The sequence below is a fragment of the Equus przewalskii genome, chromosome 7 (genome assembly GCF_037783145.1).
Source record: "Equus przewalskii isolate Varuska chromosome 7, EquPr2, whole genome shotgun sequence".
In the NCBI taxonomy this organism is placed as follows: domain Eukaryota; kingdom Metazoa; phylum Chordata; class Mammalia; order Perissodactyla; family Equidae; genus Equus; species Equus przewalskii.
Genome location: NC_091837.1, coordinates 27,891,567 through 27,907,844, shown reverse-complemented (window position 1 = coordinate 27,907,844; position 16,278 = coordinate 27,891,567). Strand labels below are relative to the sequence as shown.

At 48.5% G+C, this 16,278-nt stretch overlaps 1 protein-coding gene across 2 annotated transcripts in view; it reads right to left on the bottom strand.

The window, feature by feature from the left end:
• Window positions 1–16,278, bottom strand: part of LOC103554537 (transmembrane protein 132C) — a 347,380-nt gene that overhangs the window by 19,434 nt on the left and 311,668 nt on the right. For both annotated transcript variants that reach the window (XM_070627296.1, XM_070627295.1), the window contains one exon: window positions 7,049–7,192. In XM_070627296.1, the coding sequence (XP_070483397.1) occupies window positions 7,049–7,192 (144 nt within the window). The remainder of the gene's footprint in view (window positions 1–7,048; window positions 7,193–16,278) is intronic.

The following is a 16,278-nucleotide window of genomic DNA, read 5'->3' as shown; positions in this document are numbered from 1 at the left end:
GTCTTTTATTAGGACAGAGCCTTCCTTGCAGCCTAAGACAGGAGGTCAGAACAACCTGCTCTTCCCTGGCCAGTCCCAGGCATTCATTTCTGCCCACCGACCTCTCCCAGGAACGAATGTGGCACAGCTCCTGCCAGTTGAAGGCTCTGGGTCTGTGCTCCCCATCGAAGTTTCTGTGATGATGGAAATGTCCCACATGTGTGCCATCTAGTATGGTAGCCTCTCGCCCCGTGTGTCTACTGGGCACTTGAAATGCCACCAGTACAACTGAGGAGCTGAAATTTTGACTTTAGTATTTAATTTGGTGTTTAATTTAAATAGCCACACATGATTAGTGGCTGCCATACTGGACAGTGCAGCTTTAGGGGAATCTTCATATCTATCTGTGAGGAGAACAGCATGCTCTCATCCTAGCCTGAGCCCACGAGGAGCCTGAGACAACATGGGCCTGGCCATCACGCAGATCTGGATTTGGATCTTGGCTGTGCCACCTTGGGCAAATCACTCAACCTCTCTGGACGTCAGTTTCCTTATCTGTAAAACAAGACTTATAATAGTATCCATCTCAGACTTGCCCGGAGTGATCTCCTTAAAGTCCACATCAGAATATCCTGCAGTATCTTATTACTCTTAGAGTAAAACAAAATTCTCACCCTAGACTCCAAGGCCCTAGGCAACCTGGCCCTGCCCACATTTCTCAGCCTCAGTGCTAGTGACATTTGGGGCCGGATAATTCTTTGCTATCAGGCTGTCCTGGGAGTCGTAGGATTATTAGCAGCCTCTCTGGACTCTTTAGGAGCACCTTCTCTGAGTTGTGTCAACCAAAAATGTCTCTGCACATTGCCAAGTGTCCCCCGGGGGGGGGGTACGGTCACCCACGGAGAGAGCCTGCTCTAGGTCTACCTGGTAATAAGAGGATCCGACAGGACCGTGTTGTCCTACACGCTTTCCCGTGTATTAGTGTGTTAACACTCGCAACAGTCCCAGGAGGTCGGGATGAGTATGTCCCCATTTTGCAGATGAAAGGGCTGGGGCCCCAGAAAGACCCCATCAGTGGCAGGTGCAAGCTCTCACGCTGCGGTAACTGCCCTTTGAATCCCAGCGGGAGGGATTCTGGCGGGAGAAGGCCCTCTCTCGAAGGAACTTGCTCGCTTTGCAGTGGAGACCCCGCCCTAAGTGGGCGTGGCTGGGAGTGTCCTCAGCGCGGGCGCCCAGGACTCCTGCATCCCGGGGGTCTGAGGTGGCTTCACTCTCCTTGGTTTCCTTTCATTCTCAGAACCAAAGAGCTCCTGCGGATAAAGACCTGCCAGCGTTTCTTCCAGCCCCTCGGGTATGAGCAGCAGCGATGGGGAGCTCTCCTCCTACCTTGGGAGCCAGTCTGCCCATTTTCCTGCTGGGCGAGGTGGGTCACCCATGGCAGTAATCAATCTCAGAGGCTCTTTAAAAACTGTTAAAGAGCTTAGCTCTCTCAAGGACTCAGAACCTGTGGAACCAATAACAAATCCGGTAGGGAGGAAGTTTCCTGCTGACGGGAGCCAGAGCACAGGGAACAAATAAGGACTTTGCCCAAGAAAAACTGCCCTCCATGTATTGGCACTGATGCAGGCTCCTCCCGTCATTGGAGAAAGCCAGGCTTGCTGGTTGCCCATACGCATTACTTTTCGCTCTGCCCTGGGGTCCAGTAGCTGGAAATGGACCCTGGAGGTCAGACAGGCTGCCCTGGAAATTCAAGCAATGAACTCTTTCTTGTGATGTTTTAAATCTCAGCATCCTCACCCTGTTGTGGGTGGTGCCTAGCCCGTGGGGCCCCAGGAGCTCCCGAGGAAAGCACATGCAGGCCTGTGGACCAGGGTGGGGGCCACCAGGATGCACAGGGTGGGGTGTCCTATGTCAACCCCATTAGGATGCGGGGTGTGCAGAGGGCACTGTGCAAATGAGGGTACACAGTCAGCGCCAGGCATTGACAGTCGTTATTACTCTTGCTAACTGGCCCAAATGTCCCTTTCTCCAAGACCAGCCCATCCAGTCGGCCCTCTCCTCCAGGCCACCCCCGGCACAGCATCTGTGCGTTTGCTTTTCAGCCTTCACCACCACCTGCAGTGTTGTTACGTGTTTGTCTGTCAGTCCCCCTCCATCACCAGGATACCAGCTTCCCCGGAGGCAGGGGCCTCTGTTTTATTTACTGCTGAGATCCCAGGACCAGAATGGTACCTCAAAGATGGCCAGCATCTTTTCTGAATGAATCATCATGTGATTTGTGAAAACACTGAGGGCATGGTGTCGAATCAAAGACACCATTAGTTCGTGGACCACAAGTAAGGAAACCTCTGCCAATTAATCTACGCCGTGTCATCGACTGCAAGACACATCTTTATTCCAAGGTGTTGACGTGTGGACAGATGTGCTTAGTAGACACGCTAGGATGGTTACTTGGATGTTGGATGTGCTTCTCCGTGACACGTATTTTCTCTCCTGTTCCTGTTCCTGGGGCTTTTGTTGAGCAAATCACTGCCCTTATGGGTTCTGCTGCTGTCTCGTCTCCTAAATGTAAGTCAACATAAGTCAACACAGCTGCCAATGTCCACGGGCCTCTCCCACTCAAACCTTATGACTCCTATTAACCTAAACATGAAACTCTGCAGACCAGGCTCCTCAGTGCTTGTGTTTCTTTCACACTGGACACTGGCCTGGTTTCATGTCCCAAATGCCCACCAGTCATGGGTATTCATGAGGCATTGCAAGCTGGGAAAAGGGAACAGGTAGAAATGGGTAAATAATATGACCCATGTTTGCAAGACAAACCGTGGCAGAAAAACCCTTATATGTGTGTTTAATATATATATATATACACACACACGTGTCTATGTGTATGTGTGTTTGCGATCATATGAGCATGAGAAAGTCACAGAAGGAGATCGCACAGGTTGCTAACACTGAGTACCTAAGGGCTGTCAAGGGGACCTGAGCTGGCCGGGGCTGACGCAGAGCTAAGTCCTGTCCGTGTTTTGGCTGCTAGGTCAAGTTCTTTACTTGATTAATAAAACTCACGAATGCTCACAGGGACCTTTTGAAGCAGGTCTCTGTGATTTTCCCCACTTTGCTAAGGAGGAGACTAGGACCGGAAGGAATAGGGGAATTGCCCAAGACTGCAAAGCTTGCAAATGGCAAAGCCAAGAAGAGCTTTTTGGAAGAAACTCTCCTGTTACTCCTGCATTTCTGCACATCTTACAAGCAGAGCCTGGACTACCATTGTCTGAATGGTCTTCTCAAGGACTTTTATACAGTGAACAGCCTGGAGGACGGAGAGAGTGTCCCTTCTGGAGCAAAGGGCAGGCATACTTACGTCCAGTATAACAGAGAGACTGTCTCTGTTTGGGAAGAAGGACAAGCAGGCTGGGGCTGCCATAAGAAAATGCCATCGACGGGGAGGCTTAAACAGCAGGGATTTATTTGTCACAGTTCTGGAGGCTGGACTTCTGATGATCAAGGTGCCGGCTGGGCTGAGTCCTGGTGAAAGTCACCTTCGTGCTGTGTTGTCTCATGGTGGAGAGAGCAAGCTCTAGTCTCTTCCTCTTTTTATAAGGACACTAATCTCATCAGGGGGATGCCAGCCTCGTGACCTCACCTAAACCTAATCACTTCCCAAAGGCCCCACCTCCTAATACCCTCACGGGGGTGGGGTTAAGGCTTCAATGTATGAATTTTTGGGAAACACAAGCATTCAGCTCACAGCACTGCCCATTATAAAAGACTTGGCTTCCTGAAGCCCAGGGTTCTTCTCTTGGTCACAACCCACTACACCTGCAAGTGTCCCTGGGCCCCTTGGCATAATCCTGTGGGAACTGGAGCTCAGTTCCAATCAGGAAGATGCAGATACTCTGTTGCCCTTTGTCTCCGAACCAGGAGTCTCGTGTCTTCTGCCAGCAAACTGTGACGGGTTGATCTGTCAGCCTGCACAAATGTCAGCGTCTTCAAGAGTTCTTTACAGAACCCGGGTCTGGCTAAATCCAAACCCTCATGTGCCTGCTGCAGAGCAGGCACTCGGTCCATGTCAGTTCCCTCTCCCTTTCTTCCTCCATGGCACAGCGAGCTGGACCAGACCGTCTCTGCAAGCATCATGGATGTCCTCAGACCCCAGACCACAGGCTGAGGCTGGGTCCTGGGGACCGAGTTCAGCTATGCCCAGCCTGCTGCTCAGACATCCTCCTCTGGTTCTGCTGACTCAAGGCTTCACGTTGCTTTGTCAACACCCGGGGGTATCAACTCTGAATTCATTTCAGGAGGCAATTTTTAGTTTGAATACGTTTATTTCCCAAAAGATACTGACTATATTCCTGGAAATACTAGCAATGGGCTCCGTGTCAAACTCATTTAAGAGCAGCTAGGGCAGGTATGTGTACAACTGTGGTGAAATTTGGTTCTGGGTTTTTGGAGGCTAAACGATGGACTTCTTACCTACCTAGAAAAGTCATCAGGGCTGGGGGTGTCCTTTCAAAGGGTCACATTTATCAAGGGTCCTGGCTCTTAGGGGAATTGCAAATCAGTAACTAAGGCCAGGGATTGGCCAGGACCTGGAATGCGAGCGTGGCCAGAGGGAGGGGAGGCTCCAGATCCAAGCCCAGTGCCTCCCCCGCCCCTCCCCATCCTGGCCAAAGTTACATTTCAGCCACAAGAAAGTGGGGCGACTGTCCAGCCAGAAACAGAGCAGGGTTTCCTCAGAGCAGTGGTTCTCGGCAGGGGTGACTTATCTACCAGGAGACACACGAATGTCCGGAGACATTTCACAACTCAGGGAATGCTATAGGCATCTATTGGGTAGAAGCCAGGGACGCTTCCAAACATTCTGCACTGCATAAGACAGCCCCCAGAACAAAGAATTCTCTGGCACAAAATGTCAATAGCGCCGAGGTTGCAAAATCCTGCCTTAGAGATTAGATCTTTGCTGTGCAATCCAGCAGCCACTCGCCACATATGGCCACGAAGCACAGAAATGTGGCTGCACTTGAGGTGGGCCTATGTGTAAGACACACACTGGATTCGAAAGATGAGTGCCAGAGAAATAGGAAATATTGCATTAATCATTTTTATATTGATTACATGTTGAAATGATAAATTATATATACTTTTTTCTTGAGGAAGATTGTCCCTGAGCTAACATCTGTGCCAGTCTTCCTCTATTTTGTATGTGGGATGCTGCCACAGCATGGCCTGATGGGCAATGGTGTGTAGGTCTGTGCCTGAGACCCAAACCTGTGAACCCTGGCCACTGACGTGAAGCGGGCAAACTTTAACCACTACACCACGGGGTTGGCTCAATAATATTTTTAACATAATTGGTTAAATACATGCATTTTAAAAATTAGATTAACTTGTTGCTTTTTACTCTTTTGAATGTGACTATTACAGAACTTTAAATTCCATATTGTATTTCTACTGGACAGTGTGGTTTAGAACTTCACCTCCCCTCGTCCTCCTCCGACAGACTTTCTGGGTTTCTGTAAAACTCTTTGGGTTCAGGGCCACCATTAGCCCACGAATCAGTTTGGGTGAATGAGGAAAAGGCATCCGGTCCTTGAGACACTGCCTCCAACAGTCAGAAAATGCGCGGTGAGGTACCCATGTTGTTGGAGCGCTTTCCCGCCACCTACTGGAAGGTTGCCGTGATAACAGACCATGTGGACGTCGCCCTCTGATGGTGGCACCAAGCGAGTGGGCAGTCTGCAGAGCTGGACTCCCACTTGTCTGTGCTGGGGGTGGGGTTTGCAGAGAAGGGTTTTCCAGCCCAATCCGCCCCCTCAACAGTTTGTAAGGTTCTCTTCTACTCACACATGGAGTTTTCAACCCCAGAGAAAAGACTGGTGCTGTCTGTCAGACTCTCTTTGAAGGGAAAAAAGCATTATCTGGGTGCTTTCTTTTGGATCTCTATGTGTTTTTCTGGGTGTGTTTCTGGGGATTACAAAAATACAAAGAAAGACCAAATGCTCAATTTCTGGCTTGGAAAAGCCCCACACTGTCTTCTTCGCCATGAATGGTGGTGCATCACCACGGCCAATGTTGGTGGGAAAGGCCAGCAGTCAGGGTCCTTCTCTGGAGAAAGGTAGACTCTGGAGCAGGGGTTTAGTGAGGCGAACATTTCCTCGAGCGGCAAAACAGTAAATATTTGAGGCCTGCGGGCCATGTGGTCCCTGTCACAACTGCGGCAATCTCCCGCTGCGCAGACGCTGCCACAGACAAGATGCACATGAACGTGAGAGGTCCTGTCCCAATAAAACTTTATTTACAAAGGCGAGGGGCTGGAATTGGCCCGCGGTTCACAGCTTGCCCTGGAGAGCAGTTGTCTCAACAGCTGTGCCGGGAGCCAGACCACCGCTGCAGATGTATTTTATGTTTTGCCTATTTTTTATTTTTAAAGATTTTATTTTTTTCCTTTTTCTCCCCAAAGCCCCCCAGTACATAGTTGTATATTCTTTGTTGTGGGTCCTTCTAGTTGTGGCATGTGGGACGCTGCCTCAGCGTGGTTTGATGAGCAGTGCCATGTCCGCGCCCAGGATTCGAACCAACGAAACACTGGGCCGCCTGCAGCGGAGCGCGCGAACTTAACCACTCGGCCACGGGGCCAGCCCCATGTTTTGCCTATTTTTAAAAATTGTAATTGCTTGCCAACACTGACGAACAAGGTGACTTTTACATAAAATCAAGGTTTGCAGCTCCTCTTGAAGAGACAGCAACCCTGTACTCTCCTTTCCTCGACCCTGTACTCTCCTTTCCTCATGGCCACAGCTGGCTGCAGCTGAACACAGGCTGCCCTTCTAGAACAGGACATGTCTGACTTACCACGTCACTCATTTAAATCACCTGCCTGGTCCAACACCTACTTGATGAAAACTAGGTTGGCACAATGCCAAAATAAAGAGGCAGAAATGGAAACATGGTGTACATAAACCAACAGTTGAACCTGTCGCTTCACTGGGCTCAACTTTCTGAGTGAACGGGAAGCCCAAATGGGGCTCCCATCAGCTGAGCCCAGCTGGTTAATGGAGTCACTTACTTTGATGACATCCTCGTCTGTGGACTTGCACTCCACTGCCTCCGAGATATCCGTCACGACACCGTTCTCCTCCACAGAGACCACCTTGATGGGCATGGCTACTGTCTTTCCCGTGAGTATGGCGGTGTTCAGAATCGCAGTGTCCTGCCAAAAGAACCAGACATACCCGGGTCAAGCGGGCTTTTCAGTCCTGTCGGATACCAGGGGAAACCTTCCAAGGTGTGTGCCAGTCTGTCCTCGTTTAGACAAGACACCGTAGCACTTACCTCGCAAAAGGACCATTCTTTGGAACAATTTCCCAAGCACATTTAACAATTTACTTTTAGTTTATTTATGATAGTCTTCCTAACTTCCAACAACAATAAAAAATTATTTATTGTTTTTCTCAATTTCAAAGACCAAGGAGAAGTTACACATCAGTGAGATTTTGGTTGTAAGCAACAGAAATTAAGTCTGGCTGGTGTGACCAAGAGGGTACTGTGGGGGGTTGAATGAGGCACCTCCCTCTCAAGATGCCCATATTCTATTCTCCGGACTCTGGGAATCTGTTAACTTACATGGTAAAAGGGGCTTTGCAGTTGTCATTAAGTTAAGGATCTTGAGATGGGAAGATTATCCTGGATTATCTGGGGTGGCTCCAATGTCATCATAACAGTCCTCATAAGAGGCAGCTGTGCGGGTCAGAGGAAGAGGAGATGCAGCGATGGAGGCAGAGGTCACAGTGATAGGATCATGAGCCAGGAGATATGGGTGGCCTCTAGAATATGGAAAAGGAATAGGTTTTTCCCAGAGCCTCCAAAAGGAATATGGCCCCACTGACACCTAATTTTAGCTCCATAAGGCTCATTTCTGACTTGTGGCTTCCAGAATTGTGCTATAATAACTTTGCATTAATCTGTTAGAGCAGCAACAGGAAATGCAGGTTCTTATTGGACAGACCCTGGTCTGCTCACATAATCAAAGGCAAAGCTGAAGAAGGCTTTGGACAGGCAGGACCCTAATCAGCCTCCAGGATATTGAAAAGAGGAAAGAATGGGTGGTCGCCCCAGGATGAAGTGGAATGAATGGTTTCCATGGTTTCTATCTGTGAGTCACTTTGCTTAAGATTTAAATCCTCTGCAAGGAGTCTGATTGGTTTCATTTGGGTTAAATGCCCATCTCTGATCCAGGGGAGAATGGGGCCCCTTTAACTGACACACCTTCCAAGACTGATTCCAACAGGGAAAAGGTGGCTTAGAAAAATCAAGACGATGTTATCAGAAGAGGATAGAATGGAGAGAGTACTGTCAGGCAAACAACAGCAACCACAGATGTCCACCACAAGACCAACGAGTCAGGGACTTCTTATCCCCAAATGCCCGTGACCTGTACACCTTGGCAATGGACACCAGGCCACTGGGCCTTCACTTTTTTATGCAGACTTTTCAGCAAACCAACTGTCTTCGTCTGTTGCGCCATGGCAGCCCATTCCATCGCAGCTATGGGGACTGGTTTATCCTCTTTCTGTAGACGTCACGCTAAATGATCTGTACCATGTCTCTCCTACATGTCGTGATTTGCAAAGTGATGAAGAAAATATGTTCTCTTTTGAGTCTGTAGGCCACCACCTGCCTGCACTTTGTCCTCCTTCTCTTTATGGCCAGATGAAGATGGAAAAGTGTCTATGACTTTGGGACAACTATTAGCACTTTTTACCTTTGGGCCAATTTCTCCAAAAGTCCCTCTCCAGAAACATGCTCCACTTTGAAGCAGGAGATGCAAGGAAAGAGATTTCCTTGTTTTTTTTTCTCCAGGGAAGCAACTGACAGAGAAATGACCTTCTGCATTAAACACGAGCGCAGTTGGAAGAGTCGTCCGTCATTAGGGGAGTCCCAGCCTCGCTCTCATGCTCGTGCCCACCAGCCAGCCGTTAAATAACCCTGCACCGTGTCTTCTCTGGGGTCCACAGGATTCATGGAGCTGGCGCTGCAATGTGGGCAGCTCGCACATTGCCTATTACAGGTGCTAAGAATACCGCAGAAATTCCCCAAGTCCATTTTCAGGTTCATTACAGGTAATGTGCTCAGAGTTCAGTCTTTGCATTTTCTCTCTCAGAATGGTCTTTGGCTAATGGCTTCATTAAAGCGGAATAGCCCCCCATGGATTAATTGGGATTAGCTTTTGAATGGTCTTTACAGTTTCTCACATGTGCACACACACATCCTTCTGTACCTAACCCTTCCTGTCCCTAAACTGGATTACATCAAGATTAACGTTGGCTGGACATGAGAGTTTTTTCACTGACGAATATCAACTTCAGGAGCAGAGAACTAACAGTTGCAGAAATACCAAATGGATGAAGGAAGCGTTGGCCTCCAGGATAAACTGGCTGAGACACATGGGGAAGTTCCCCGCATTAAAAGATGACTTTCCTGGTCAATAGTTCTGGTGCGTGTTTATTACTTGGTGGGCACTGGGAGTCTGGCATACTGGACCCTGCTCTGTGCTTTGCCTTCTGTATAACCTCGACCACATCTCTTCTCCTTTGGAATCTTCATTTCTTCATTTTACAATTTAGGGGTTGGGCCACATCATCTCTAACTATTTTTCCAGCTGTCAAATCCTAGACATCCATGAAGATTCAGCAGCCACTTAATGAGTACTTGCTGCACACCTTGCATATTCTTGTCACTGGGATATAAAGGAGTGAACCAGAGTGACGAGTCCCTGCTCACACAGATGGACAGGATGGCAGGGGAGACACCAACAAGCAGGCAATCACAATGTTGTGTTCATCAGGACTCTTTCATTAACTGGGGGCAAAAATCGAACTCTAGTTGGTCTGAGCAAAAAGGGGCTTATTGCCTTGTATAACTCCAGTATCCAATGGGAGATTCCAGCCTCAGATGTTGCCAGGCCCTGGTCCTCAGAACAGGTTGCAGTTGATTTCCATGTCTCTACACCTCTGGATGTTCTTGTCCTCTGTTTGGCTTCATTAATAGGTAAGCTGTGTCCATATAGTTGAGCCCCAGCTCCAGGCTTCTATTCTCCATGGCTCAAGACCATGTCTTTCCCTCATGCGACTCAATAGCTAAAAACCAAACAATCGATTCAAAAAGGGGCAAGGGATCTGAATAGACATTTTTCAAAAGAAGCCATCCAAATGGGCAACAGGCACGTGAGAAAATGCTCAGCATCACTAATCATCAGGGAAATGCAAATCAAAACCACAATGAGATACCACCTCACACCTGTTCGGGTGGCTGTTATCAAAAAATCAAAAGATGACAAGTGTTGGTGAGGATGCAGGAAAAAGGGAATCCTTGTGCACTGTTGGCGGGAATATAAATTGGTTCAGCCATTAGGGAAAACAGTGTGAAGGTTCCTCAAAAAATTAAAAATAGAAATACCATAGGAACCAATAATCCCACTTCTGGGAATATGTCTAAAGAAGAAGAAGTCACTATCCTGAAGAGTTCTCTGCGCCCCCATGTTCATGGCAGCATTATTCAAGGCGGCCAAGGTATGGTAACAACCTGTGTCTGTCGATGGATGAACGGATAAAGACGATGTGCTCTAGATACACAATGGGATATTATTCAGCATTAAACAACCAGGAAATCTTGCCATTTTCTGCAACATGGATAAATCTGGAGGACATTATGTTAAATGAAATAAGCCAATAAGACAAATAGTGCATGATCTCACTTATATGTGGAATCTAAAAAAAAGTCATACTCAAAGAAGCAGAGAATAGATTGGTTGTTGTCAGGGGCTGGGGGTGGGGGAAAAAGGGGAGATGTTGGTGAGACGTCCATGAATAGGATGACTACGTTCTAGAGACCTAATGCGCAGCACGGTGACTGTGGTTGATATTAATGGATGGAATATTTGAAATCTGCTGAGAGTAGATCTCAAGTGTTCTCAACACACACACCAACACACACACACAAGGTAACTATGTGAGGTGGTGGATGTGTTAATTAGCTTGATTGTGGTGATCGCTTCACAATGGACATATACACCAAAACATACCTCTTAAATATATCCCATCTTTATTTGTCAATCATACCTCAACAAAGCTGAAAAAAAGTCCATGTCTTACTGGTTAAGTTCTCAAATTGGGTGTTAGTGACTCTGATCAAGTGTCCTTATGTGAACTGTGAACAGGGAGGTGGAAGAAGCTGGTGGGCCAGGCTGGAGCAGTGCTGGGGAGGAGGTCACATGCTGAATGTCTTCTGTGGGTCCTTCCAGATCCACTCGCTTCCTCTCCCACTCTGCTTAGTGTCCCACCAGGCTGACTCGCATGGACAAAGCTGGACTCCCCTGCCTTCTGGCTTCTGTCTACCTTTGAACATACAGTAAAATTGTGTTTCCCAGAGCCTGTGTGGTTGGTTGAAGCTGTGTGACTAATTCTGGCCAATAATTTGTGGGCTGACACGACGTGTGTCACTCCAAGGCTAGAGCAGTTAATGGCTCTTGTGGGACCCCTCAGGACACTCTTTTTTCCTGAGTCACAGTGACTGGAATGATTTGGGATGGTAGCTGCCCCATCAGAGGTCTGGGGCTCCAAGTGACTGTGATGGGGAGCCCCCTCTGCTGACCAGCTCCGGGTATATAGCCTGAGCAAGAAGTGAAAATACACTCCTGAGAAACTGTGGTTGTTTGTTACTGCAGCATATCCTAGCTTATCCTGACTGATACACAGGGAGAATGAAGTCAAGGATGATGCCATTTACTGAAACAAGAGGAGGAAGAAGCTACGGCAATAAGTTGAATTTTGAACATTTTTGTTTCAGGTACCCAGTTAGTATTCCTATAATTGCTTAGCAAGTATTTAAGGTCATTTTGGTAATTTTTCATGCCATCCCTTGATGAACTGGATGCTTGTTTTAGCTCTCCAATTTAGACTTGAAATTTCCTGAGGTCAGGAAGCAAGTGTTTGCTGTGGACCCAGTGATACTCCTCCAGAATTCGTATGTTGAAGCCCTTACCCCCAGGCTGACTGTATTTGGAGACAGGGCCTATAAAGAAGCAATTGAAGTTAAACAGGGTCATACCAGTGGGACCCCACTCCAACGGGACTGGCGTCCTTGGATGAAGAGGACGAGACACCAGGGATGCAGCACTGGCAAGCCAAGGGGCAGAAACCCAGCCTGCTGGCTCCTTCCTCTTGGACTTCGGCCTCCAGAACCGTGAGAATTCAAGTTCCGTTGGCTAAGCCCCCAGCCCGTGGCGTTTTGTTACGGCAGTCCTAGAAGACTAAGAGAGTACTTTTTTTTTTTAAAGATTTTATTTTTTTCCTTTTTCTCCCAAAAGCCCCCCGGTACATAGTTGTATATTCTTAGTTGTGGCATGTGTGACGCCGCCTCAGCGTGGTCTGATGAGCAGTGCCATGTCCGCGCCCAGGATTCGAACCAACGAAACACTGGGCCGCCGGCAGCAGAGCGCGCGAACTTAACCACTCGGCCATGGGGCCAGCCCCACTAAGAGAGTATTTTAACATAACCCTGGACATGAAGTTGGGAAGGGGGCAGGCAGACATCCTTTATGGTGACCTGAGAAGGGGTCTGTGGTACCATGGAGAAAAGGGCAGATTCTGCTGGCATGAACCACGGGGAAGGGATGCTGTGAGAGGCGGCCCCTCCTCCTGTGGCTGGAGGATAGTATGCTCCAGGGTCCTGGAGGTTGTGAGTCTGGGGCTCCAGGGGAGGAGAAGGGAGGACAGACCCCTGGGGGCCTAGGTCAGGGGACCAGGATCCAGTCACTGAGGGAGACCCCCTGGCTGCCTTTCTTAGGTGCGTGGTGCCCTCAAGAGGTCGGAAGGAAAACCTCCTGCACCAACCTCTGACCCCGTGAATGGGCAATTTCCAGGTCGGATTGAACTTTCTTACCTTCTCCAAATTATGGGCACAGTAACAGGATCACAGAAAATGACAGCAAACATCGCAGCAGCAGGAGAACAGGGCGGAACCCACTGGACTGGGTGCACTGGCCAGGTCTGGCTGGAGAGGCCGTTTGTCCCGCCCCAGGACTCAGAGAACGTGGTGGGATGGGATGGAGGAAAGCTTTCGTGGAGAGGTAAAAAGGCGTGTGTGCGTGTGTGCAAGTGCACATGTGCACGTGTGTGTGTGCATGTGTGTGCACGTACGTGTGATACTGACATAGCAGGCACAGAGTTAGAAGTGGTTGGTTGCTCTTCTCAAACCCCTGTTCTGTCGAGGGTAATTCACAGTGACATGCCTAACATACTACTTAAATGCATAAAACTGTATCGTTTTCTGAAACCAACCCAAACCCCAGCCAGACCTGGAAGAACACATCTTGTGGGCGGGTGGGAGCGGGTGCTGCCGCCTTGTCTGCCCCGGCGCGGCTCTGGAGGAGGCCTGGACCGCAGGCTGCCCTCCGCGGCCCTCTGAGCTCAGTGTCGCGGCTGTGGCCCTCTGACAGCACACAGCGTGCGGGGCCCCGTGGCTCCTCGTAGGTTAGAACTCCCCACCAACGCTGTTTCAGACCCTCACAGAACACGACTGTTACTTGCTTTTTGTGTTATTAAATGGTTTTTCTCTGCATTTACTGTTTTTTCTCTTCCTCCACTCCCTTCTGTAATAAACCAGAGAACGGTTCTGTTTTGCTGAAAAGAATCAATACAGTAAGGTACTGAAAATCACTGTCATTTCCAGTTTGGAAAAAGCCCGAGGTTTTGGAGAAAACACCCTTTGTTGTTTGAATTGCCCTTGTAAATGGAAACTGGTTGGCCATTTTCTGTATTTTTACAAGTTGCATTTTTAGTTTTTAAATAAAGAACACTGAATTACTTCTAGAGCGTTCAAAAGACTGAGGGACGTGAACTGACTAAAAACATGTCAGACACGTCCGACTGGCCAAGGGGCGGGGCATTTATCCCAAGAAGGGAAGAGGAGTGTGGGAATGTGTCACATCCAGACAATGGAAGATTACTCAGCCATGAAAAGGAATGAAGCCGGACACACGCTACCATGTGGATGACCCTTGAAAGCACTAAGCTGAGTGAAAGGACCGAGACACAAAAGGCCACATGTGTATGGCTCCATTCATACGAAACGTCCAGAACACGCACATCCACGGAGACAGACAGCAGAGTGGTGGTTGCCAGAGGCTGTGGGAGAGGAGGAAAGGGAGTGACTGCTCAAACGGTCTGAGTTTTATTTTTAGGGTGACGGAAATGTTCTGAAATTAGCCAGTGGTGTCGGTTGCACAAGCTTGTAAATATACTAAGAACCATTCAATTATAGACTTTAAAATGACGCATTTTATGGCATGTGAATTACAGCTCAATAAAAAAGAAAAGAGAGAAAGAAAAGAGTGTGGGAGAGGGGCTGGTGCCACAGAGGGGCCACAGCCGGGCTCAGGCCTGGCTCCGCCTCCTGGCTGGCGGTGTGGCCTCAGACAAGCCAACCCATACATGCAGCCTCAGTTTCCTCCTCAAAGAAACAGGACTCAGAGCAAACACGTCTACAGCTCAGAGGCCAGAGGGCTGGCCCGCTGAACCAAGGTTGGGGGTTCACGTCTCATGAGGGTCTGAGGACAAGGTGGGCTTAATCTAAACTGTTCCAGAGAGCAGGAGATGCCTCTCTCAACGCCTGTGTGCCTGGGAGTCACTCAGAGGGAGTAGTTAAGAATCAAAACAACAGGCCACATGTGAGGAGCTTGGCTATGTGGCAGGGGTTGCTAAATGCTCTCACGTCTACAACCAGTCTACTGTCGCCAGTCTACAGATGGGGGAACTGAGGCCCAGAGCTGCCTAGGTGACTTGTCCACAGTACACAGCCCATAGGTGGCCTCGCCAGGTTCCAACGTGGACCCGCAGGGCTGGGACACGTGGCCTTAAAACCACTCCCTCCTCCTGCTCTGCAGGTCAAGAGCGAGGACTCGGGACAGACCTGCCTTGGATGCTGGCCCGGCCCTTTTCTTGCCATTATTTAAATTCTCCAAGCATTTGTTTCCTCAGCTGTGAACTTGGGGAATAATTAGGGTTGTTGGGAAGATTAAATCAGATAATGTTTATGAATTGGCTGTCAGGGCTTGGAACAAAGTCCCTGCTGACTAAAAGGGCAGCTCTTTAGCATAAATGTGACGTGTCTGGTGTTAGGCAAACAGTAGATGGAGGGCAGCCAACACTGCCACTCGAATCTCTCTCTTCTCTTTCGGGGCTGTGGATGGGGACGGATAGAAAATAAAATTAAAATAAGACAAGCGTATAGCAGGTATCCCAACACATAAAACCCGGAATGGCAGTGTTAGCACTTTTTGTACCCATTTCAGATTTTTTTCTTTTATAAAAGGGAAAAAACATGGCTGATAACTTTGAAATCTCCGTTGTCATTTTCTCCAGCCCCGTTCCTCAATTTCCCTCCCCAGAGGCATCGACTCTCAGGAATCTGATATCTATCTTTGTAGTTTGTGATTTTACACTTTTATCACATATTCCTGTATATGTAACGAAAAAATCACATTGTTCCTTCCTTTTATATTTTATACAAACATTTGTTTTATACAGCTTACCCCAATATAGCATCTTTTATATGATCTATCAGTCATACGATGCATCCCATCTATCAATATATCACCAACTTGTCTTTTTCCGCCAGCCATTGTGTTTCCATGATGCATCCCTGTGCATGTGCCGTGTAGGACCACATCCATGTGAGACCTCTATCTACACACTGGTCTAGCTCATTCGTCTTAAGGAGAGACTGGAATTCCATCAGAGGTCTTTCCCACATTTCACGTCCCTGTTCCCCGACTGACGGAAGTTGAGAATGTGCCCAGCTCTTCGCCATTACAAACAATTCTCTCTCGCCTCCTGTGTGTACCTGAGGTCCTTTAGCACCTAACGGTAGCAGGGCAGTCGCTGGGACGAGTGGCCCGCACGTCTTCGTGGATCCCGCCACAGTGCTCTTATGGCCGTGCTCTCATCAAAACTCTGAGAAGCAGTCCGCGACCGCCTCCTCCTGAAATTCCTGCCAACACTTTTGAGATGACGTGTCAACTTGGCGGGGCACCCGTCCCCGAGTATTCAGTCAGCAGTAATCTAGGTGTTACTGTAACGGTATTTGGTAGATGTAATTAATGCTCATAGTCACTCAACATTAAGTAAAGCAGACGATTCTAGGTAATCTGGGTGGGCCTGGTTTTATCAGTTGAAAGGCCTTTAGAAGCAAATTTGAGGCTTCCCTGAGGAAGAAATTCTGCCTGTGAACTAGCTTCAG